Consider the following 25,980-nt stretch of genomic DNA (forward strand, 5'->3'; position numbering starts at 1 on the left):
GTGGGGAAGTGTGGTGCGGGGTGCTGGTGTGTGGGAAGTGGTGGTGCGGGGGAGTGGTGGTGTGTGGGGGGGAAGTGGTAGTGTGGGGTGCGGGGGGGAGTGGTGGGGTGTGTGGGGGGGGAGGTGGTGGTGTGGGGTGCGGGGGAGTGGAGCGGTGGGGGGGCGTGGTGGTTTGGCGGGGGGGCGAGTGGTGGAGTGGAGGTGGTGTGCGGGGTGAGTGTCCAGGAATGTCGCTCTCTCCTGACTGCGCCCCGCTGTGAAAGTTCTCACTGCGCAGAAGCCGAACTCCTGTGCCGAAGGCCGCGGGCGCGGAACGGAAGTGAGGTCAGAGGACCTTTCCCGCGGACCGGCGTTTGTTGTTGTGGAGGAGCGGAAGTGACGAGCGTGCCTTGCGCGGCCGTTCGAGTGTAGATGGAGGAGGAACAGAAGGAGAATGTTCCGCGGGCCGCCGAGAGCGGTCTGGGGCCACGCTCGGGCCCGTTGCAGGATCAGGTGAGGCAGTGGCGTCACTCAATCCGGGCTTAGGCTCTGCGGCTCGCCTCAGATCTGGGCCCGGGCAGAGGAAGCGAAGGCAATAGTCCGCGACCAGGACACCGCTTATAACAAGCCCTCCACCTTTAAATGTGGAGACATTTCCCCCCCCTCCCCTTTAAATGTGGAGACATTTCCCCCCTCCCCTTTAAATGTGGAGACATTCCCCCCCCCCTCCCCTTTAAATGTGGAGACATTTCCCCCCCTCCCCTTTAAATGTGGAGACATTCCCCCCCTCCCCTTTAAATGTGGAGACATTTCCCCCCCTCCCCTTTAAATGTGGAGACATTCCCCCCCTCCCCTTTAAATGTGGAGACATTCCCCCCCCTCCCCTTTAAATGTGGAGACATTCCCCCCCCTCCCCTTTAAATGTGGAGGCATTCCCCCCCTCCCCTTTAAATGTGGAGACATTCCCCCCCCCTCCCCTTTAAATGTGGAGACATTCCCCCCTCCTCCCCTTTAAATGTGGAGACATTCCCCCCCCCTCCCCTTTAAATGTGGAGACATTCCCCCCCTCCCCTTTAAATGTGGAGACATTCCCCCCCCTCCCCTTTAAATGTGGAGACATTCCCCCCCTCCCCTTTAAATGTGGAGACATTCCCCCCTCCTCCCCTTTAAATGTGGAGACATTCCCCCCCCTCCCCTTTAAATGTGGAGACATTCCCCCCCTCCCCTTTAAATGTGGAGACATTCCCCCCCTCCCCTTTAAATGTGGAGACATTCCCCCCCCTTCCCTTTAAATGTGGAGACATTCCCCCCCTTTAAATGTGGAGACATTCCCCCCCCTCCCCTTTAAATGTGGAGACATTCCCCCCCTCCCCTTTAAATGTGGAGACATTCCCCCCCCTCCCCTTTAAATGTGGAGACATTCCCCCACCTCCCCTTTAAATGTGGAGACATTCCCCCCCTCCCCTTTAAATGTGGAGACATTCCCCCTTTTAAATGTGGAGACATTCCCCCCTCCCCTTTAAATGTGGAGACCACCCCCCCTTCTGTAAATTATAATACAATTCCACTCTAGAGACACCAGCGTATCTTCTTAGGCAGTCCCTCGGAGTCGCGGATGATTTGTTTCCCACTAATATGAATTCTAAGATGACTGATGAGTCTAATGTGGCATTTACAGACTGTCACAGGTGGGGCAGGTGGTGGTTGAAGGGATGGATGGATGGGGTGCTTGGTTTGACGTACAATCATTCCGCTGTTTGTACTTGGCTTCTGCGTGTTCCCGACGAAGAGACTCGAAGTGTTCGCCGCCTTCTCGGATGCACCTCCTCCACTTTTAAGTGGTCTTGGGCCAGGGATTCCCAAGAGTCGATGGGGATATTGCATTTTTTCAAGGAGGCTTTGAGGGTGTCTTTGAAGCGTTTTCTCTGCTCTCCTGGGACAAGCATGGCGGAGCTCGGAGTAGACTGCTTGCTTCGGGAGTCTTGTATCAAGCATGCGGACAATGTAGCCCGTCCATTGGAGCTGGTTGAACATGATCAATGTCTCGATGCTGCAGTTGTTGACCTGAGAGAGAATGCTGATGTTGGTACGCCTATTCTGCCAATGGATTTGCAGAGACTTTGTGGAGGCATTGTTGGTACTTCTCCAGTGCTGTGAGGTGTCTACTGTACATTGTCCATGTCTGTGAAGTATATAGGAGGGCAGGTATCACTACTGCTCCGTCGACCATGAACTTGGTGCCGGGTTTGAGGTCTTGGTCTTCAAACCCTCTTTTCCTCAGGTGACCGAAGGCTGCACTGGCAGACTGAAGGCAGTGTTGGATTTCATCATCGATGCCTGTCCTCGCTGACAGAAGGCTCCCAAGGTATGGAAAGTGGTCCACATAATCCAGGCAGCACTCCCTCAGCACTGCACTGTTGGAGCTGCTGCCTTTCGGATGAAACATTAAACAGAGACTTCTCTGGTGGACACAAAACATCCCACATCACTATTCGAAAAAGAGCAGTGGAGTTCTCCCGGTGTCCTGGCCAACGTTTATCCCTCAACCAACACCTAAAACAGACTATCTAGTCATTTATCTCATTGCTGTTTGCGGGACATTGCTATGCGTAAATTGGCTGCTGTGTTTGCTACATTACAACAGTGGCACTTCAAAGGTACTTAATTGGGACTTCAGCCTTCTGATGTAGAGACAAGAGTGCTATCATTGAGCCACAACTGACATTGTCCAATCATGATGTGTCCACAGTTTTTAAAGTGGCAGAGGGGAACTCCGGTAGCTAGGTTAGTACATTGCGAAGATATTTCAACCTTTTTACTTTTCCTGTCAGTGTAAACAGCATTTAAAGTGTGGTGTACTATGATTTTAAATGTGTAATACATAACTTGGCTCACTGAGCAGGTGCTGAATTAAAACAGAAAATGCTGGAAATACTCAGCAGGTCAGGTAACATCTGTGGAGAGAAAAACATAAGGTTTCAGGTCGATGACCTTTCATCAGAACAGAGATGAACCAGGCTTTAAGCAAGTACAGGGGTGGAGGAGGAGGTGGACAGATGGACGGATGGGCTGGTGGATAGGAAAAAACAAAAGGGAAGGTGCTGAATTAAGTTTCTTTCACAATTGTAAGTTACCTGCTATTTCTTGTTTCAAGATAAGTGGCCAGGCCTTAGAATTGATGAAACTTGCCCATTGAGTTGTATACCTGAAGCCATGTCACTTAATTTTCTTGAACCAGTGAATATGTTGTAAAGTTTTGCAATGTCGTGGCATAGACACGATCAGTCTATTACCTGGATTGACCTCTCTAAACACAGATATTACATAAAAACAGATGACCGCTGCAAAATTAAACATTTCTGTTCAGTACATAATTTCCTGAAAGTGTGTTTCACAGCGTGAAGACAATGGTGCTCGTATTTACAAATCATCTTCTCGGAAGGATTCATTTTCACTGATACTAAGTCATTCAATCTTATTTACACTAATTACAAAACCTCTTACACTAAAGGAGATATACAAAGTATGGTTATTTGTGATTTGCTCGGTCATTGGTGACCTGAAGTAGTGTGTAATTGTTTTTTGGCTTAATGACGCACTCAGATGGCTGGATCCCCAAACATGTTGGATGTCTGTCAATTCTGAAGCTGGCTACTATTTTGAGTGGCTTGGTCAGGGCATAGAAACATAGAAACTAGGTGCAGGAGTAGGCCATTCGGCCCTTCGAGCCTGCACCGCCATTCAATGAGTTCATAGCTGAACATGCAACTTCAGTACCCCATTCCTGCTTTCTCGCCATACCCCTTGATCCCCCTAGTAGTAAGGACTTCATCTAACTCCTTTTTGAATGAAATTGGGTGACAGATGTTGGTCGAATCCCTTGTGTGTATCTCTGTCTGGTTCAAGTGACAGCTGGTGCGGTAGCAATTCATTATTCTACCACTAGACATTCTGAGCTGTTGGTGTCCTGTAACAACTTCAGGTAAGTCGGGGGAAATCCTATGTATCTTTAGGATCTCTACAGGTGAAATATAATACAGCATCTTATTTTTGATCATTGGTAATACTATTTATATTAATGTAATGTGTCACTGAAGTCGGAGCCTCATCATTAATGCCCCTTTTATGAATATAAGTTTCAATGAACCATAATTTAATTTGCATTGCTGTTTTAAACAGAAATATTTAACATTGAAATATTGATAAAAGGCATTATTATTATTATTCCTGGCTGCAAGAAGTGATCTGGCCCAACAATGTAACAGGCAGAACCGCGCTCTCTCTCTCGCTCTCTCTCTCTCTCTCTCTCTCGCCTCTCCCCATCGACCCTCTCTCGCGCGCTTGCCCCCCGCGCTCACTCCCCGCCTCTCGTCACTCTCGACGTTTGCTCGACCCCCCACCCCCCCCAGCCCCTCGCTCACCTCTCTCTCTCACTCCCCCACTTGTGTGAAAGCAGTGGGAATGTGGAAGTGTTAATTTTATTGCTCACCCTCTGCCACACTGGCAGCAGCAACTGCCTGGTGGGGGGAAAAAAGGTCATTTTGCAACCATCTCTTACTGGCCTTTTCATTCCTATTTCTAAGTAATGCTTGTGTAATTGGTATCATGATTTACAGGTACTGTGCAGTTTGGGCTATTATTTGCTGTATAAGCTGTCTGTGTGTTTGAATGAAGCTGGCCTGAAGTCTGTACTGCACCTGCCACATAGTGTAAGCTGTTGGCACCTGTCACTGTGCTCTGAAGTCCGTTTGCCTTTATTTCAGGTGAAGCAGCGCAGCAGACTTGATGGACAAGAGCAGCCGATGAAAGCTGCTCCTGCTGCTTACGTTAAAGACTTCAGTGACCCAGTCTACAAAGAAATTGCTGTCACAAATGGTCATATCAATAGGATGAGTCGTGATGAGCTCCGCACAAAACTAGCAGAGCTCCATCTGGAAACCAGGTAGACATTGCATTCTGGTCCATGATGAATGAAGGGAGAAATAAAACACAAGCGAGTGAAGCCCTGGAGGGAACTATTACAGCTTGCTCTCATTAGAATCGTGCTCCTGTGAAGTTATTAAAATTCTACTATGTTAAAGGGAAGTTTTTCTGCATTAAAGTGCCATATAATTGCAAGTTGTTATTGCAAGTTAATCTGTTGGTGGGGGTGGCGTGGCCTGAAATCCAAAATTGGTGCTTTTGAAACTAAGCAAGTGAACATTTGCTGTTATGCCCAGACTAAATCCCTGCACGGATTTTACTTGCTTGTTTCTACAACAGGAAATTACTAACAGTAAACTGTGGCTCCTATAAGCTTCCTTCGCCTCCTTTTCAGTCCAGTTTGATGTATCTAGGATTGGCTTAAGATTTTTAGCTAGTAAATTTTATTTGTAGAAAATTATAGCCCATAATCTAAGGGTGTCCATGTATTTTGTTCCTGTGTGTCACAGAGCCTTGGGGTGGGAGCTCATGTATTGTTTAATCTCGTTCCCATTAATTTAATATTCCTCCTACTAAAATTCCTCCTACTTGCCGATAGTATACAGATTTTGGTTGAGTTATGCATATTAAATACTTGTGCAAATAGCCAGAATTATAGTAATTGTTCTGGAGAAAATGACGTACAAGGAAAAATACTTAAATTGATACTGATGCAATGTATAGGTGTGAATAGATGTTGCACATTATTAGTTAAATGTATGTATTTTGTCTTTAATTCTGTGTTGTTTTTTTCCTTGTGCTTGTCAATCTTTCACTTTTTCCGTCTGTCCCTCTCTCACTGCCTCTTGTCTCACTCGCTTTCTGTGTTTACCTCTCACTTTGTGTGTTTCTTAATCACTTTTGCTCTGTCTTTCGCCCACGTTCTCTCTCTATCTGCCTCACTCTCGCTGACGTGCTTTAGGGGAGTGAAGGATGTTCTGAGAAAGCGATTAAAAAATTACTATAAGAAGCAAAAATTGACTCAAACGTCGCTAATCAAGCCAGAGTGTTCAGACACGTACTACGATTACATCTGTGTCATTGACTTTGAAGCAACATGTGAAGAGAACAACCCACCGGAATACTTGCACGAAATTATAGAATTCCCCATTGCCCTCGTGAATAGTCGCACGCTGGAAATTGTGAGTAACTGTGTGCTTTATACACCTTGCGTGAAAATTAAGTAAAGTATTCGCATCTTATCACAAACTAACGTGGCCCATTTCCAGTGAAATGCAGTCACTGTTATGTAGGAAAATGTGGCAGCAAGATTCCACAAATGAAAGATGGTACCTCTGATGCAACACTCAGTACTGGAGAGCGGGCTTGAACTATCAATCTTCTGACCTAAAGAGGCAAGAGTGTTACCAAACAAGTCAAAGGTGACACTTAATCTGTTTAAAGACATTGAGATCTTGCTGAAAGATCATTTTATTTTCCCTGGCGGTTTCCTATGCAAAATACTACTTTTCTATAAGGTGTGCTTGGCTAATACCATGTTTAGTTTACTAAAAGTGCAGCTGCTTTCCAGCTAGGTCTGCTTCATGACAGTTTGCCAGTGAAATCTTTTTTAATCAGTGTAGAAAATGGAGCCAAATTGCTGCAGAGTTAACTGCTTCATCGAAAGCTGTAGCCACAGTCTTTTGGGGAGCGAGTTCCAGATTTCCACTGCCATTTATGTGAAAAGGTGTTCCCTGATTTCACACCTAAATGGCCCAGCTCTAATTGTAAGATGATTCCCTCTTGTTTCTCATCATTCTTCTCATTTGTTTGAGAGATTTTTGCTGTGCACAAATTAGCTACTGTGTTTGCCTACGTCACAACAAAAAATAACTCGGCAGCTGTGAAGCGCTTTGGCACATCTTGATGCGAAAGTTACTATATAAATACAAAAATTTTTTTTTAACGGTCAGGCTGTGGGAGGAAAGAATTCCCAGGGCCACAGAACTGGGAAAAGTACTGATGAAAAATAACTTCCTTTGCTGTTTTCAAGGAGGATACATTCCAGGAATATGTCAAACCAGAACTGAAGCCCAAGCTTACAGAATTTTGTACCAAACTCACAGGCATTACGCAGGTAATCCTAGTCATTTAAGTGTAGTTTTAATTTGCTCTGGTATGATTTGAAATTGTGATTTTTTTAAAATATCCTGAGTGAGATTTTCGCTTCAACATTTTTCCCTGTGTGTCAGAAAATCTAATGGACATTGTGTTTATTGATGAATAGTGGCTTTGTGAGAGTAGCCAGTTGAGATTTGAAACTGCAGTAATTAAACAGAATGAAAACCACGGCTTTTAAATTGCTATTGTGTAGTCTACAATAATTACTTTTAATTTCAGCATAGTATATTAAATTAAAACATACGCTTGCTGGAACACAAACTTAAGTAATAGTTTATAAGGTTGAGACTAGGATATTGAGCAGCGTACTTCTCCTTGTTGAGCGTTGGCAAAATTCTTGTATTGTACATTGGTAGATTAACAAAATTGGGTTATGTTTTATTAAAAAAGCCTTACATCTACATCTACTTCCTGTCTACTAAATCTTACTTCCAGTTATCGAGTTTCTGTCACACTTGTGTAATTTTTTCCTCATTATACATTCCTATGTTCACATTTATAATAGAAATTGCCTATGTAAACATGTGATGTATTTACACTCTTCGCACAAAATGCTGGCACTTGGATTGGTGTCTCTCAACTTCTCAGCATACGAATTGCTATGCTCCAAGCAGCTGTCTTTTATGCTTTTCAAATTGCTCTAGGTTTTCCTCCTTAAATATGACTGCATGTCCTGGTTCAATTAGAGGGTACGGCAGCAAAGTGGTTATGTGACGGGACTAGTAATCCAGAGGCCTGGACTAATGATCCGGAGACAAGAGTTCAAATCCCATGGCAGCTGGGGAATTTAAATAATTAATAAATCTGGAATAAAAATGTCATAAGAACAAAAGAAATAGGATCCTGGCCTCAACTCCACTTCCCTGCCCGTTCCTTTATCTTTCAAAAATCTGTCTATCTCCACTTTAAATACATTCAATGACCCATCCTTCTCTGAGATAGAGAATTCCAAAGATTTGCGACTCTCTGAGAGAAGAATTTCCTCCTCCTTTCCGTTTTAAATGTGCGACCCCTTATTCTGAAACTATGCCCCCTAGTTCTAGATTCCCCCATGAAGGGAAACATCCTCTCTGCATCTACCTTGTCAAGCCCGCTCAAAATCTTATATGTTTCAATAAGATCACCTTTAAGTCTTCTAAACTCCAATGAGCATAGGCCCAACCTGCTCAACCTTTCTTCCTATGACAACCCTTCATCTCCGGAATCAACCTCATGAATCTTCTCTTAACCGCCTCCAGTGCAAGTATATCCTTCTTTAAATAAGGAGGCGAAAACTGTACGCAGTACTCCAGGTGTGGTCTTACCAATACCCTGTACAGTTGCAGTAGGACTTCCCTACTTTTATACTCCATCTCCTTGCAATAAAGACAAAATTCCATTTGCCATCCTAATTACTTGCTGTACCTGCATGCTAACTTTTTGTGTTTCATGTACAAGGACCCCTGGATCCCTTTGTACCACACATTTTGTAATCTCTCCCCATTTAAATAATAATTTGCTTCTTTATTTTTCCTATCAAAGTGAATAACCTCACATTTCCCACATTATACTCCATCTTCTAAATTTTTGCCTACTCATTTAGCCTGTCTATATCCCTTTGTCAATTCTTTGCGTCCTCCTCACAACTTGCTTTCCCACCTATCTTTGTATCATCAGCAAATTTGGCTACATTACATTCGGTCCCTTCATTCAAGTCATTAATATAAATTGTAAATAGTTGAGGCCCCAGCTCTGATTCCAGTGGCATCCCGCTAATCACTGTTTGCCAACCTGAAAATGACCCATTTATCCTCACTCTCTGTTTTTTGTTAGCTAATCCTCTATCTATGCAAATATATTAGGACATGCTTATTTGTACTGCCAAAATGGCCACCTTGCTCCACTCTTTGTCTAAGATTGGTCCCCTGGGCGGATAAGCCACACCTGAAGTATCACTGAAATGGAACCGCCCATCCCAAGGTCTCACTGACTTTGCAAATTGTAACTCGATCCACTTTGACTTACTGAAGCGACAGAAGACAAAGCTCCCCAGAAGGCAGCAAGGGCCAGCCAAAATGCTTTACCCCAGTCCAAGTGCATGTCTCCCGCAACCACAGTGCCTTACCCCAGTCCAAGTGCATCCCTCCACCAGCTGAAGTGCTTTAGTAACATGGAAACATAGAAATTTCCAGCGCAGAAGGAGGTCATTTCGGCCCATCGTGTCCGCGCCGGCCGACAAAGAGCCACACGGCCCTCGATCAGCAGCTCTGAAGGTTACATATAAACCTATGAAGAATGGCGGATAGGTAAAGAGCACCTAGCCCAACCAGTCCACCCCACACAACTGCGATACCCCATGTATCACAACATTTTACACTCCACCCTACCCGGAGCCATATGATCTCCTGGGAGAGGCAAAAAAACAGATAAAAACCCAAGCCAATTAGGGGAAAAAATCTGGGAAAATTCCTCTCTGACCCATCCAGGCAATTGAAACTAGTCCAGGAAACCACTCTGGCCGTATTAGATTCCCTGAAGTACTTGCCATCGTATCTGCACCAGCCAACAAGAGGTTATCCAGTCTAATCTCACTTATCAGCTCTAGGTCCGTACCCCTGCAGGTTACGAAACTTCAAGTGGCCATCCAAGCACCTTTTAAATGTGGTGAGGGTTTCTGCCTCTACCAGGCAGTGAGTTCCAGATCCCCACAACCCTCTGCGTGAAGAAGCTTCCCCTCAAATCCTCTCTCAGCCATCCACCAACCACCTTAAAACTATGCCCCTCCACCGAGGGAAATAGGCTCTTGTTATCCACTATATCCAGGCCCCTCAAAATGTTATACACCTCAATGAGGTCTCCCCTCAGCCACCTCTGTTCCAAGGAGAACAAACCCAGCCTATCCAATCTGTCCTCCAAGCTAAGATTCTCCATTCCAGGCAGCATTCTCGTAAATCTCCTCTGCATCCTCTCTAGTGCAATCACGTCTGTCCTATAATACAGCGACCAGAACTGCACACAGTATTCCAGCTGTGGCCTGACCAGTGTATTATACAATTTAAGCATAACCTCCCAGCTCTTATATTCTATGCCTCAGCCAATAAAGGCAAGCATTCCGTTTGCCTTCTTAACCACCTTATCCACCTGGCCTGCTACTTTCAGGGATCTGTGGACAAACACTCCAAGGTCCCTTTGTTCATCTACACTATTAAGTGGCCTACCATTTAATGTATATACCCTTTCCTTATTAGCCCTCCCCAAGTGCATTACCTTACATTTTTCCGAATTAAATTCTATTTGCCACTGTTCTGCCCACCTGACCAGTAGATTGATATCCTCCTGCAGTCCATGACTTTCCTCTTCATCAACCACACAGCCAATTTTAGTGTCGTTTGCAAACTTTTTAATCATACCCCCTATATTCAAATCTAGATCATTGATGTATATCACAAAAGCAAGGGACCAGTACTGAGCCCTGCAGAACCCCACTGGAAACATCCTTCCAGTCACAAAAACATTCATCAACCATTACTCTTTGCTTCCTACCTCTAAGCTAATTTTGGACTAGAAACATAGAAACATAGAAAATAGGTTCAGGAGTAGGCCATTTGGCCCTTCGAGCCTACACCGCCATTCAATAAGATCATGGCTGATCATTCCCTCAGTACCCCTTTCCTGCTTTCTCTCCATACCCCTTGATCCCTTTGGCCATAAGGGTCATATCTAACTCCCTGGATCCCATGGGCTTTAACCTTAGTGACCAGACTACCATGTGGGACCTCATCAAAAGCTTTGCTAAAGTCCATATACACTACATTGTATGCACTACCCTCATCGATCCTCCTGGTTACTGCCTCAAAAAATTCAATCAGGTTAGTCAAACACGATCTTAACAAATCCATGCTGAGTGTCCCTAATTAATCCTTGCCTTTTTAAATGTAAATTTATCCTGTCCTTCAGGATTTTTTCCAATAATTTTCCCACCACTGAGGTTAGGTTGACAGGCCTGTAATTACTCAACCTATCCCTTTCTCCCTTCTTAAACCACAGTCCAAGTGCATGCCTCCCCCAGCCGAAGTGCCTTACCCCAGCACAAGTGCACCCTTGCCCCAGCCCCACCATAAATGGGGCATCCATTGTGCATTGATTGTTAACAGGTTTATTGGGTATGAAGTGAATAGTGACAGTGTCGTGACTTCTGGATATCATCCACTCCAACGATGTGCCTTGTAGGGGTTGTAAGAACGTGATTCGTCTTCCTTGAGTTCCCTCTCTCCCCTTCGATTTCCCCCCCCCCCCCCCCCGCCCCCCACCTGTGTCTCTACCGCCCACCAATGATTACACCCACTCACCCTGTCTCTTTCTTTTTCCCCCCCCACCCCCCTCCCTTTCTCCCTACCGGCCTCTCCCTCACACCCCCCCCCCCCCCCCCCCGGCTGCTCCTTGCCTCCCCCCTCTCTCTCTCTCTCTCTCTCTCTCTCTCTCTCTCTCTCTCTCTCTCTCTCTCTCTCTCTCTCTCTCTCTCTCTCTCTCTCTCCCTCCCTCTCTCGCCCCTCTCCCTCTTTCCCATCTCACCCCACCGGGGGCGAGTGAGCCTGGGCCTCAGGTCCTGCTTCTCGGCAGCACGAGAATGGAATGATTCGGACCGGGGTGGGGTGGGGGTGGGGGCGGAGCTTGACAGAAGCTGGGCTTGTCGCATGTCTCAAAAAAGTGCAGTATGGGCATGGGGTTGGGGTGGGCCTAACAGATAGTTTAAAAAAAAAAGTGCAGTACAAATAGTTATATTTTACATTTTACTTCCAACCTCGTGAGCTCTTATCTCATGCAGTAACCTTTTAGGTGGTACCTTATCGAATGCTTTCTAGAAATCCTAATACACAACATCTACTGGTTTCCTTTTATCCACCCTGCTCGTTATATCAAAGAACTCCAGAAAATTTATCAAACATGATTTCCCCTTCATAAAACCATGCTTGACTGTATTATGATTTTCTAAATGTCCTGCTACTACTTCCTTAATAATGGACTCCAGCATTTTCCCAATAGATGTTAGGCTAACTGGTCTATAGTTTCCTGTTTTCTGTTTCTGTCTCCTTTTTTAAATAGCGATTTTGCAGTCCGCTGGGACTTCTCCAGAATCCAGGGAATTGTGGTAGATAACAACCAATGCATCCGCTATCTCTGCAGCCACCTCTTTTAAGACCATAGGATGGAGGCCATCAGGTCCAGGGGATTGTCCACCTTTCGTCCCATTAATTTGTCTAGTACTTTTTCTCTAATGATAGTGATTGTTTTAAGTCCCTATCCCCCCCAATAACCCCTTGATTATCAATTATTGGGATGCTCTTCGTGTCTTCTACTGTGAAGACCGACACAAAATATTTGTTCAAAGTCTCTGTCATTTCCCTGTTTCCCATTATTAATTCCCCAGTCTCATCCTCTAAGGGACCAGCGTTTATTTTAGCTACTCGCTTCCTTTTTATATACCTGTAGAAGCTCTTACTGTTTCTTTTTTATATTTCTTGCTAGTTTCATCTCATAAGCTATCTTCTCTCTATCATTTTTTTGGTCGTTTTTGCTGGTTTCTAAAAATTTCCCAATCCTCTGGCCTTGCACTATTATTTGCAACATTGTATTCCATCATTTTCAATTTAATACCATCCTTTACTTCCTTAGTTAGCCACAGATGTGCCATCCTTCTCTTAGAATCTTTCTTTCTCCCTGGAATATATCTTTGTTGAGAGTTATGAATTTTCTCCTTAAATGTTTGCCACTGCTTTTCTACAGTCTTGCCCTTTAATATATTTTCCCAGTGAACTTTACCCAATTCTGCCTTCATACCTTTGTAATTACCTTTAAGTTCAGGACATTAGTTTGAGAACTAGCTTTGTCACCCTCAAACTGAATTTGAAATTCTACCATGCTATGATCACTCTTCCCCAGAGGATCCTTCACTACAAGATCATTAATTAATCCAGACTCGTTACACATTACCAGATCTAAAATAGTCTGCTCTCTGGTTGGTTCTACAGCGTATTGGTCCAAGAAACCATCCCGCATACACTCTATGAACTCTTCCTCCAGGCTATCTTTTCCAATTTGATTTGACAATCAATATGAAGATTAGAATCACCCATGATTATTGCCATACCTTTCTTACAAGCCTCTATTATTTCTTGAATTATACACTGTCCTACAGTGTGGTAACTGTTTGGGGGCCTGTAGAGACCACTTCCACCAGTAACTTCCTACCCTTATTATTTCTTATCTCCACCCAAACTGATTCTATATCTTGATTTTCTGAGCCAATATCATTTCTCCCTACTGCACAGATCTCATCCCTTATTTACAGAGCTACCCCACCTCCTTTTCCTTTCTGCCTATCCTTACGAAATAGCAAATACCAAATATTATTCAGTTTCCATTCTTGGTCACCTTGCAACCATGTCTCTGTAATGGCAATCAGATCATACCCATTTATTTCTACTTGTGCCGTCAACTCATCTATCTTGTTACGAATGCTGCGTGTATTCAGATATTGAGTTTTTAATTTTGTCTTGTGTGTATACGCTCTGTCCATGAAACTACCGGATTGTTGTAAAAACCCATCTGGTTCACTAATGTCCTTTAGGGAAGGAAATTTGCCGTCCTTAACCGGTCTGACCTATATGTGACTCCAGACCCACAGCAATGTTGTGTCTTAACTGCCCTCTTTAATGGCCGAGCAAGTCACCACAACCTTCCCATCCCAATTAGGGTGACATCCACATCCCATGAATGAATAAAACCAACAATCCCACGCATCCTCTGACCCCAAATCACCTGAAAACTGTACTTGGTCTTGAATTCCTGTGCATAGCAGGATAGATTGAATATTAATATAGATTGAATATTGCATGTAGCGTGCACTTTTGTAGGTGTCGTACTTGCCCTGTCACACTTTGTTGATTCCCCCACCCCCACACTTCCAATTGTTAGAAAACAGTGTTTCCTCTGACTTAACATGATCAGTACCATGGGAGATCTGCTAGCATTAACTAAACATATATATGAGAGACTAAAGAAATAATGGGAGTTGCGGAGACTGAAGTGACAAGTTTGTGTTTAGTAGGTGATGGTCATTCTTTAAACCCTCTTAAGTGTGCTTGTTATGTTTATTCTAGGATATGGTTGATAAGGCAGGGAGTTTCCCAGATGTTCTTCAACGAGCAGTTGACTGGATGAGAGAGAAGGAACTAGGAACCAAGTGCAGATATGCAGTGCTAACTGACGGGTACGTAGTACACCCTTGTAAAACAGTCGTGCTGATTTTCATCATGGAAGATAAATGTGAGGAATGCAAGATTAGATGAGCTTGTCTACCTTGTAATTTTTGCATGGCATAGAAATTGTGCTTTTTAAAAAAAAAAAGAAACTTCACCTAGCAGTGCCAGCTAATATACAATACAATCATGGCTGATCATGCACTTCAGTACCCCATTCCTGCTTTCTCTCCATACCCCTTGATCCCTTTAGCCATAAGGGCCACATCTAACTCCCTTTTGAATATATCTAACAAATTGGCCTCAACAACTTTCTGTGGTAGAGAATTCCACAGGTTCACAATTCTCTGAGTGAAGAAGTTTCTCCTCATCTCGGTCCTAAATGGCTTACTCCTTATCCTTAGATTGTGACCCCTGGTTCTGGACTTCCCCAACATCGGGAACATTCTTCCTGCATCTAACCTGTCCAGTCCCGTCAGAATTTTATATGTTTCTATGAGATCCCCTCTTATTCTTCTAAATTCCATTGAATATAAGCCTAGTCAATCCCGTCTTTCTTCATATGTCAGTCCTGTCATCCCGGGAATCAGTCTGGTGAACCTTCGCTGCACTCCCTCAATAGCAAGAATGTCCTTTGCCAGATTAGGAGACCAAAACTGTACATAATATTCAAGGTGTGGCCTCACCAAAGCCCTATACAACTGTAGTAAGACCTCCCTGCTCCTATACTCAAATTCTCTCGCTATGAAGGCCAACATGCCATTTGCCGCCTGCTGTACCTGTATGGCAACTTTCAATGACTGATGTACCATGACACCCAGGTCTTGTTGCACCTCCCCTTTTACTAATCTGTCACCATTCAGATAATCTGCCTTCGTGTTTTTACCACCAAAGTGGATAACTTCACATTTATCTACATTATACTGCATCTGCCATGTATTTACCCACTCATCTAACCTGTCCAAGTCACCCTGCAGCCTCTTGGCATCCTCCTCACAGCTCACACTGCCACCCAGCTTAGTGTCCTCTACAAACAGGGACAGTATACCTTGTGTATACTGTTCCTGTACTACGTGTACAAATTAACCTCCAACGGGCACCAAATAGACCTTTGATATTATAAAAACTTGACCAGAATCACATCTTTTTCAATATTGAATAAATACACTATCATGGATTTTAATAATGCACAATTAATGGCGTACAATTCCCGTCAGCATCTGTAAAGGGTAAAGACAACTTATGACTTTTTGAATATGGAGCCTTCATCAGAACAATTATGCTGGTCCGATATCCAGAATTGTGGTGGTGACATCCTACCTTTCAAAGGGATCTTAAATTCATAATTGAATTTCAGAAATCCATTTAGATATACGTAGTTTTAAAGTTGCATCTTCTGTCTTGCATCTGCTCAATGTGAAGCACTTGTGTTCTGCCTTTCTTTCTGTGTGGCTGTGACTAATTCAATATATGAACTCCTTCCCCCTTCCCCCGCCCCCCCCTCCCAATTTTAGCTCCTGGGACATGTGTAAGTTCCTGAATGTTCAGTGCCACCTTAGCAGCATCGAATATCCACGGTTTGCAAAGAAATGGATTAACATCCGAAAAAGTTATGGCAACTTCTACAAGGTTTGTGATTTGCTTTGCCTGGTGTTACAGTGCAGTGGAAAAATAGAGTCCAAATTTTCATTATATTGTACATCAGACGTGTGCAAAATGTAACCCATGGACTACATGTGGCCCCCAAGCCCTGACGTTCCAGCCCTTGAACCCCAAAAAGCTCAGTCCTATTTACGCTTGTATTTCCTACTTGCTAGTTTGTCCCCTTTGAAATTTGTGGGCTTGGAGGTTTGGAAAAGGCTGTTCTTATTATTTCATTGGTAGATAAATCCTAAATCAGAACCCTGAGATTTGTTGATATTAGCAACTGGATAGATTTGCAAGTTAACAGGAACAGGGATTTAAACTTGATGTTCCATGGTAGAGCACACATGTGAGACCACTAAACACTTGGGCACTCCTGCTGTATGTTATTTGGGTATCCAGAAAATGGATACTGTTACTGAACTAATCCAATGTCACTAATTTAAAGCATGTTGTCAGAACTAGTTATTGGAAAACAAAACTTTGGAGTAATAAATTTGGATGGAATGAGATCAATTATGAGATGACCACAAAGGAGATCTCACGATGTGATTTACACTTTTTGAACATGGCACTTTTATCATTAAATGATGAGCACTTAAAGCAAATTGGAAGGATGTATGTATTGGAAGAGAATTGCCGAGAGTCCAATAAACAAAGTACAATAGGGTCTTTGTACTCGGTATTGGGAATGATGTTGAATCTGAGCCATGCAATCATTGACCCGAATCACTGCTTATTCAGGTGTGTTGCGCGGGGCATTGTGCTGGTGCGTATTTATGCTGCAGTTTTTGCTGGAGACCATCAGTAAGTTTCCATAAACCAGGATGCTCTGTAAACTGTAATGGTCCAATCTAAAGACACTAACTAACTTAGAAATTCGGCATGCCCAGGTTTGGGCATGTGAGGCTGTGCAAAGACCAATCCATGTGTCTGAATAACAAGGCATGAGGTGCCCCCGATATTGGGCCTCGGGCCTCATTTACATGAAGCTGGCGAGAGTAACAGGCAACTCACAGGTGAAACATGGTGGAAGATAGGGTCCTCCGGTAAGTGTGGAGTAGGGGGGTAGTGGTGGCCATCAAGGTGAAGGGAGTGGCGATGATCGTGGGGATCGGTGCCCATCAGTGGGGAGGGGGGGGGAAGAGGCAGCGATCTACGGGAGGAGCACTCCTGCTCTTGACGGCTCCACATTCAGGTAAGTATATATTTTTTTAAAACTTACCTTGTTGGTTGCGGCCTGCAGAGGTTCCTTTAAGGACAGATCTTTTTATTCTTTACCAATATGGTGAGTGGCGCACTTCCGGCCCTTTTGAAGACTCAGACGGCTGATTGGCACCTGAAGACAAAGAACATGTGTATACAGGCTACCTAGCTCTGCTCTTTCTCTTTCCCTCCAATACAACACCAGCCGTACCGTGCAGCCTCGGCTGGCTGCTTGCCTATTGTAGAGAAAATTGTCGCATATCAAACAAGTTTTCTGCTGGCTGGCTTTCCCAGGGATTGTTTACATTTCCAGTTCTGTGCTGAAATGCCATTGAACCCTGACTGGATTGATGGAATGTAGGGTGTGGATCTGGGAAAGTGTGGACCTGCGCTTCGACAGCAATGATAAATGTGGTCGACAGTGATGGGTCTAATGAGCCGGTGTGGACACAATAGGGCTAACCTTGACCAGTTACTTTATATTTAAGCTGCATTTACAAATACAACAGTGAATTATTTTAACTTATGTAATTGGTACCTGTTCTGGCCTTTTTTTAATACTTTTTAATATTCTAAGAAAGATGAAGAAATAGTTTGATCAATGTAATTCTGCAGTACGTGGAAAGGGCTGGTTGTTGAGAAACTACAGTGAAACCTAAATTACAGTGCGCTGCTCATTGCTGGGCCACTCCCCACCCTCAAAAACACAGGAGGATCTTTAAACATGAAGGCTCCGTATTGATTTTAAAGTTTGTAGTTTTGCTGAGATCAGTCCTGTTGGGTTTACTGCTTATAATGCTCACCTGTGTAGCTGGAAGGGCCATTGTTATCCAGCTGTCTCGGGTCTGTTGGAACAGGAGTGAACCATTCAGTCCCTCGAGCCTGTTCCGCCAGTCAGTCAGATCAGGGCTGATCTGTACCTCCACTCCATTTAGCAGCCTTTGATCCATGTTCTGATACCATTACCCAACAATCTCAGTCTTGAATATTTCAATTGACCCAGCATCCGCATCCCTTTTTAAAAAAAAATTAAATCACACTTTTGTCTGTCCCCCTACTCCTCCAGCACTTTCTCCTCCTTTGAGCATCTCACCATGTTCCACCCCTCTCATCTCCCATTTTAAATTCTCATTCTCTACCACCCACCTAAGTATGATAAAAATGTTACCACTGAGATATCTTCAGCTTTCCTCCCTCAGCTGAGCGACTTCTCATCCTCGGTGATTTCAACCGCCATCTCAATTCATCATGCTCTCCCTCCTCTGAGATCACTACCGTCCTAACCTCCTTTAATCTCTCCCTCCATGCGAACACCCCAACCCATATTCATGGCCACCTCCTTGGCCTTGCCATCTCTCGTGGCCTCGCTATTTCAACCGTGTCAATTGCAAATTGTCTCTGACCACTTCCTTGAATCGCTCTCCACCCATATCCCCCTTTCCCCATCCAACCCTACTTCTGTGTCCGCCCCTGGAAAAAAACCTCTCCAAACTCTCTTACAACTGTACTCAGGAAATCCCAACTGGTCCAGCCTTCAGCCCTCCATTCACCATGACATTTCTGCAGCCAACGATCTGCTTAACCACACCCTCACCACCACCTTTGATGCCCTAGTCCCCATTAAAACCATTACTCTCTCTCTCTCTCTCTCTCTCTCACCCTGGCTGTTCCCCCTGATATGGCCCTCATCTTCTCTTCATCAAGTCCAAGGAACACAGACTTGAACGGATATGGTGGACAACTGGTTTAGCCATTCATCGCCAGATCTGGCTGGACCACATAAATCATTATCAGATCCTACTCTTATCTGCCAAAACTGCTCACTATTCCAGGATCATTCTGGAATGCAAAGATAACCCCTGGCTACTATTCTCTGCTGCTAACCATCTTCTTGAACCCCTCGCCCCTGCCTGTCTCCACCACACGTTCCTCCAACAAGAAGTGCGAGGAGCTCATGGACTTCTTTGGCTCCAAGAACTAGGCTGATTCCGGAGATAAGGGAGTTATCTTATGATGATAGATTGAGTAGACTGGGTCTTTACTCGTTGGAGTTCAGAAGGATGAGGGGTAATTTTATAGAAACATTTAAAATAATGAAAGGGATAGACAAGATAGAGGCAGCGAGGTTGTTTCCACTGGTCGGGTAGACTAGAACTAGGGGGCACAGCCTCAAAATACGGGGGAGCCAATTTAAAACCGAGTTGAGAAGGAATTTCTTCTCCCAGAGGGTTGTGAATCTGTGAAATTCTCTGCCCAAGGAAGCAGTTGAGGCTAGCTCATTGAATGTATTCAAATCACAGATAGATAGATTTTTAACCAATAAGGAAATTAAGGGTTATGGGGAGCGGGCGGGTAAGTGGAGCTGAGTCCACGGCCAGATCAGCCATGATCTTGTTGAGTGGCAGAGCAGGCTGGAGGGGCTAGATGGCCTACTCCTGTTCCTAATTCTTATGTTCTTATAAGATTGAGAGCATCCGATCAGCTGCCACTTCCCTTCCTTCCCCTAGCCCACCGGGCCAAACTTCCTTTGAGGTTCTCCCCTGCCCGAGCCCTCAGCTCATATCTTTCTCCAGTTTCTTTCCAGTCTCCCCTCTTGACCTCTCCACGCTCATCCTGTCCATGAGACCCATTTTCTGCTCCCTTGACCCTATTCCCACTAAACTGCTGACCATCCAACTTCCTTTTCTGGCTCCCAAGTTAGTTGACATTGTTAATGGTTCGCTCTGCTCAGGTACTGTCCTCCTCTGCTTCAAATCTACCGTCATCACCCCTCTACAAAAAAACAACCCTTGACCCCACTGTGCTTGCAAGCTACCATCCCATCTCCAACCTTCCTTTCCTTTCAAGTTCTTGAACGTGTTGTCACCTCCAAAATCCATGCCCATCTTTCCCGGAACTCCCATGTTTTCGCCCCTGCCACAGTACCGAAACAGCTCTCCTCAAAGTCACAAATGATGTCCTTTGTGACTGTGACAAATGTCAACTATCCCTCCTCGTACTTCTTGACCTGTCTGCAGCCTTTGACACAGTTGACCACTCCATCCTCCTCCAATGCCTCTCCACCATCGTCCAGTGGGTGGGACTGCATTCGCCTGGTTCCATTCTTGTCCAATTAATCGTAAAATGATGAAGCAGCTGAAGATGGTTGGGTCTAGGACATTGCCCTAAGGAACTTCTGCAGCAATGTCCTGGGGCTGAGATGATTGACTTCCAACAACCACAACCATCTTCCTTTGGGCTAGGTATGACTCCGGCCAGTGTAGAGTTTTCTCCCTGATTCCCATAGACTTCAATTTGACTAGGGCTCCTTGATGCCATACTCAAATGCTGCCTTGATGTCAAGGGCAGTCACTCTCACCTCACCTCTGGAATTCAGCTCTTTTGTCCATGTTTGGACCAAAGCTATAATGAGGTCTGGAGCTGAGTGGTGCTAGAGGAAACCCAAACTGACCATCGGTGAGAAGGTTGTTGGTGAGTAAGTGCTGCTGATAGCAGTGTCGACAACACCTTCCATCACTTTGCTGCTGATTGAGAGTAGACTGATGCGATGTTAATTGGCCGGATTAGATTTGTCCTTTTTGTGGACTGGACACACCTGGGTATTGTTGGGTAGATGCCAGTGTTGTAGCTGTACTGGAACAGCTTTGCTAGAGGCGCGGCTAGTTCTGGAGCACAAGTCTTCAGCACCACAGCCGGGATGTTGTCAGGGCCCATAGCCTTTGCTCTGTACAATGTGCTCAGCCGTTTCTTGATATCATTTGGAGTGAATCGAATTGGCTGAAGACTGACTTCTGTGATGGTGGGAACCTCAGCAGGAGGCTGATATGGATCATCCACTCAGCACTTCTGGCTCCGCCATCATTGAGGATGGGGATAGTCATGGAGCCGCCTCCTCCTGTTTAATTGTTCACCATTCACGACTGGCTGTGGCAGGACTGCAGAGTTTTGATCTGATCTGTTGATTGTGGGATCGCTTAGCTCTGACTATAGCATGCTGCTTCTGCTGTTTAGCAAGCAGAAGTCCTGTGTTGCAGCTTCCCCAGGATGGCACCTCATTTTTAGGTACACCTGGCATGCTTTTCTGCGCTTCTCATTGAACCGGGGTTGGTCCTCTGGCTTGATGGTAATGGTAGAGTGAGGGATGTGCCAGGCCATGATACAGATTGTTGTGGATTACAATTCTGCTGCTGCTGATAGCCCACAACGTCTCATGAATGCCCAGTTTTGAGCTACTATTATTCTAAATCTATCCCATTTAGCACAGTGGTAGTGCCACACAACACGATGGAGGGTATCCTCAGTGTGAAGACGGGACTCAGCTCCACTAGCATTGTGCAGTGGTTACTGCTGCCAATACTGTCATGGTCAGATGCATCTGTGACCGGTAAATTGGTGAGGATGAAGTCAAGTATGTTTTTCTCTCATGTTGCTGTTCTCGCCACCTGCTGCAGACTCAGTCTGGTAGCTATGTCCTTCAGGACTCGGTCAGCAGTGGTGCTGCGAGCCACTCTTGGTGATGGTCATTGAAGTCACACCCTCCCTCCCATACCGCCACTTCTGGCGGACATACCCAGAGTTGATGATGGAGATGAGTGTCTGGGACTTTCATGGCTGAAAGGTATGATTCTGTGAGCATAACTTGTCTGTCGGACAACTCTCCCAATTTTGGCCCAAGCCCCCAGATGTTAGTGTGGAGGACTTTTGAGGGTTGACTGGGCTTGGTGTGCCATTTACGTGTCCGAAGCTGGTGCCTAGATCAATGCCGGGTGGTCCGTCCAGTTATTTTTTCTTATCGTTCTTTGCAGCAGTTTGTTAAAATTGAGTGGCTTTGCTTGGCCATTTAAGAGTTAACTACATTGCTGTGGGTCTGGAGTCAGATTTCCTTCCTTAAAGGACTTTTGTGAACCAGATGGGTTTTTACGATGCTAGTTTTTTTTATTCCACATTTATTTAATTAACTGAATTAAAATTTCCCAGCTGCTGTAGTGGGATTTGAGAACTCATGTCTCCAGATCATTAGTCTAGGCCTCTGGATTTTTAGTCCAGTAACATAACCACTATGCTACCATTCCCTTCTGGCTTTGGAGATGGCAATTTCAGATTTTCACTACCCTCTGTGAAAATAGTGCTTCCTGATTTCACTTGTGATTGACCTCGAGCTCTAATTTTAAGATTGTGCCCCCTTGTTCTCTCTTTCCCCCACCAGAGGAAATAGTTTATCTGTATCTACCTTGTAGAATCCCGTTATCGTTTTAAAAACCTTTGTTAGATCACTTTAAAGTGCTTGTATTATTCTGGTGATTCTGCGCTGTACCCCCGCCAAGGCCAATAAATGTTTCCTGAGGTTCAGTGTGTGGGTCCAGTGGCTTTCTCTCCACTTCCCACACTCTCACACACCCACAGCTATGAAAGAAGTGGTGAGAAAGCATATCGGCTGATCATGTTGGCAGGAGTGGTGCTCTGAAACTGTCAGTCTCATATTATTGTGGGTCATTTATTACCAGCAAGATGTTTTATTACAGGTAATCTATATAGTTGAAACATATTGAAAATGCCTTAATAGTAAGGTTGATGCTGTCGCCGCAATGTTTGTTGAAATCTAGCAACTAGCCGTGAAGCATTGCACAAGCTTCCAGCAAACAAACTTCATATTTTGCAATCACAGACTTTAACATACCTCAGTGCTGTTTTTGCAATAGTGCTCCTGTCACATTACACTGAGTTGCGCTGATTGTTGCTACACGACTCGTTCTTGCGGGTTACATTTTTCAAGAATTTGGTTTGATTCCAAAAAGACAATTTTACTTGACCGTAACTGCATAATTTCCCCGTACAGGCACTTGGCCAATTTTGAGTGACCCTGGTCCGGGCTTCATTTTGTACAAATTTGTTTTTGTCCGTTTCACTTGTCCTGGTTTTGACGGAGGCTGTGATCATCTGCCCACAGGTTCCCAGGACTCAGACCAAGCTCACTTCCATGCTGGAAAAGCTTGGAATGAAGTACGAAGGCCGACCTCACTCTGGGTTGGATGATTCCCGGAATATCGCTCGGATTGCTATACGGATGCTCCAGGATGGATACGAGCTGCGAGTCAACGAGCGGCTGCATGCAGGGCAGCTGATGAACGTGCCCAATAATTCCCCGCTGGAGAGTGCTCCTCCTCCCTATTCACCATGGCAGAAAATCTAGGCAGCAACAGAATCCTGGGGGCGAACTGGACTCCAATGAGCCCCAGTTGGTTTGAGGGAGCACAGTATTCTGACTATTTGCTGGCAGCTGCAAAGGACTTCGTTGTTTTTTTTAAAGAAATTGTCTTGTTCAAGAGCACCAGCAGGATTTTGTGCTGTATTTTTCAATTCTGAGCCATAAGATTGCCTATTATCTTCCAACTTGTGCTATGATGTTCACTGCACAGTGTAAAATACTGGAAGGTGGGGGAGGTGAGAATTGACCAAATTCAGCTTAATCCTTTTGAACCACACATTTGTGTTTTTTTTTAAACCTACAAAAGCATTGTTTTAGAGTAGCCCAGCTTTGCCTTTTTGCATCTCTGGAGTTGTTGGAAATAATGTGAAACTGGGACCTTCAATCAAATGTTTGTGATTTCTTTAAAGAAAAACACTTTGTGTTCCTTAATGAACAGTTTGACTCATGCCTCCTTATGATTTAGCTTATAGAAGTCTCTATAACCTAAAGGAAGTCAGGTACCAGCTTTACGCAGTATTTAGCTTTATCTTGAACAGGGGTATTTTTGTTTGTCTCGCTTTGGGAAGGTGAGCCCAGCATAGTTGTGGCCCGATTTTCTCTGCTGTGCCAATTTACAAAAATAATATACAGCCAAACCTTGTGGGATTTGATCAATTTAATGGGACAGAAAGCCTCAATGTGGTAATCATCTCTTTATCAAACGTGCTCCCTTCTCTCCCATGCCTGTAATACATTTTGTTTGCTACAAATTGAATGCTTCTGGTATAAATGATATCTTAAAATCTTTGATATAATTTTATGCCAATTATTTGAACATGTACACCTGACTGGCACCTTAATACAGCAAATGTTGGAGCGATTCAGACTAAAGATGCTTTAGATATTAGTTTAAGTATTTTATTACTCACACTAAAAAATATTTATTTTTCCTTCACATATCCTTTGCCACATTTTAATATTTTACCTAACTTTTATAGATTTCCTTTAACGGAAAAAGCGAGCAAATTTCCTGTGACAAAGCCACTCCACACTTGCACAAGAACAGTGTAGGTTGACACGTTTTTCGAGTTTTCCTTTCCTTCAGTTATTGTGTCTGAGAGCAGAAGCTCACAGAAGAGAGTCTGTACCGTGCTACAAATGCGAATCACTGCACTTGTGCCTGCATTAGCTGCATTATCTATAAAGGTAAATTCAGCTATTCCTCATTCTCAGAGAACCGCACACAAAGGGAGCAGGGTCAGAGATAAGGGGCACAACAACACTGTAGCACTGTTTCTCCAATCCTCACACTCTCTAAGCATGGCTCCCTGCTGGGAGTGCAGACTTTACCCTTTTAATGTTGACTCATTTCTCTATGTGAAAGTTTGACTAGATTAGAACTTGTTACACCTGTTCAGTGCCTTTGTTTGGTTTTGTTAATTAAAGGCTCATTTTTAAAACAACACTTTTTTAACTCACTGCGTGTACTTTACTTTGGTCTCTGGTGAACACTTTTCATATTGATAAGAACATAAGAAATAGGAGCAGGAGTAGGCCATACAGCCCCTCGAGCTTGCTCCACCATTTAATACGATCATGGCTAATACGATAATGGACTTGGGTCCACTTCCCTGACTGCTCCCCACAACCCCTTATTCCCTTATCGGCTAAGAAACTGTTTATCTCTTTAAATTTATTCAATGACCCAGTTTCCACAGCTCTCTGGCAGCGAATTCCACAGATTTATAACCCACAGAGAAGAAATTCCTCCTAATCTCAATTTTAAATGGTTGGCCCATTATTCTAAGATCATGCCCTCTAGTTCTAGTCTCCCCCATCAGTGGAAACATCCTCTCTGCATCCACCTTGTCAAGCCCCCTCATAATCTTATACGTTTCGATAAGATCACCTCTCATTCTTCTGAATTCCAATGAGTAGAGGCCCATCCTACTCAATCTTTCCTCATAGATCAACCCCCTCATCTCCGGAATCAACCTAGTGAACCTTCTCTGAACTGCCTCCAAAGCAAGTATATCCTTTCTTAAATATGGTAACCAAAACTGTGTGCAGTATTCCAGGTGTGGCCTCACCAATACCCTGTATATCTGTAGCAAGACTTCCCTGCTTTTATACTCCATCCCCTTTGCAATAAAGGCCAAGATTCCATTGGCCTTCCTGATCATTTGCTGTACCTGCATACTATCCTTTTGTGTTTCATGTACCAGGACCCCCAGGTCCCACTATACTGCAGCACTTTGCAATTTTTCTCCATTTAAATAATAACTTGCTCTTGATTTTTTTTTTGCCACAGTGCATAACCTCACATTTTCCAACATTAAAATCCATTTGCCAAATTTTTGCCCACTCACTTAGCCTGTCTATGTCCTTTTGCAGATTTTTTTGTGACCTCACACATTGCTTTTCCTCCCATCTTTATCGTCAGCAAACTTGGCTACATTACACTCGGTCCTTTCTTCCAAGTCGTTAATATAGATTGTAAATAGTTGGGGTCCCAGCACTGATCCCTGCGGCATTCCACTAGTTACTGATTGCCAACCCGAGAATGAACCATTTATCCCGACTCTCTGTTTTCTGTTAGTTAGCCAATCCTCTATCCATGCTAATACCCCTAACCCTGTGAAC

The 25,980-nt window shown here is 44.3% G+C and overlaps 1 protein-coding gene across 2 annotated transcripts; it reads left to right on the plus strand.

The window, feature by feature from the left end:
* Window positions 1–249: 249 nt before the first annotated feature.
* eri1 (exoribonuclease 1) lies at window positions 250–24,802 on the plus strand. 2 transcript variants are annotated; one of them, XM_070880242.1, is made up of 7 exons: window positions 250–492; window positions 4,743–4,921; window positions 5,864–6,083; window positions 6,935–7,018; window positions 14,202–14,311; window positions 15,815–15,929; window positions 23,098–24,802. In XM_070880242.1, exons 1-7 carry the CDS (start codon window positions 412–414, stop codon window positions 23,338–23,340), a joined length of 1,032 nt encoding a protein of 343 aa, XP_070736343.1. In that variant the 5' UTR covers window positions 250–411; the 3' UTR covers window positions 23,341–24,802. The 2 variants fall into 2 exon arrangements, with proteins under 2 accessions (XP_070736343.1, XP_070736350.1); XM_070880249.1 differs by lacking the exon at window positions 250–492 and adding an exon at window positions 1,902–2,763.
* The last annotated feature ends 1,178 nt before the right edge of the window (window positions 24,803–25,980 follow it).

Source organism: Pristiophorus japonicus, chromosome 1, assembly GCF_044704955.1.
Source record: "Pristiophorus japonicus isolate sPriJap1 chromosome 1, sPriJap1.hap1, whole genome shotgun sequence".
Lineage (NCBI taxonomy): Eukaryota > Metazoa > Chordata > Chondrichthyes > Pristiophoridae > Pristiophorus > Pristiophorus japonicus.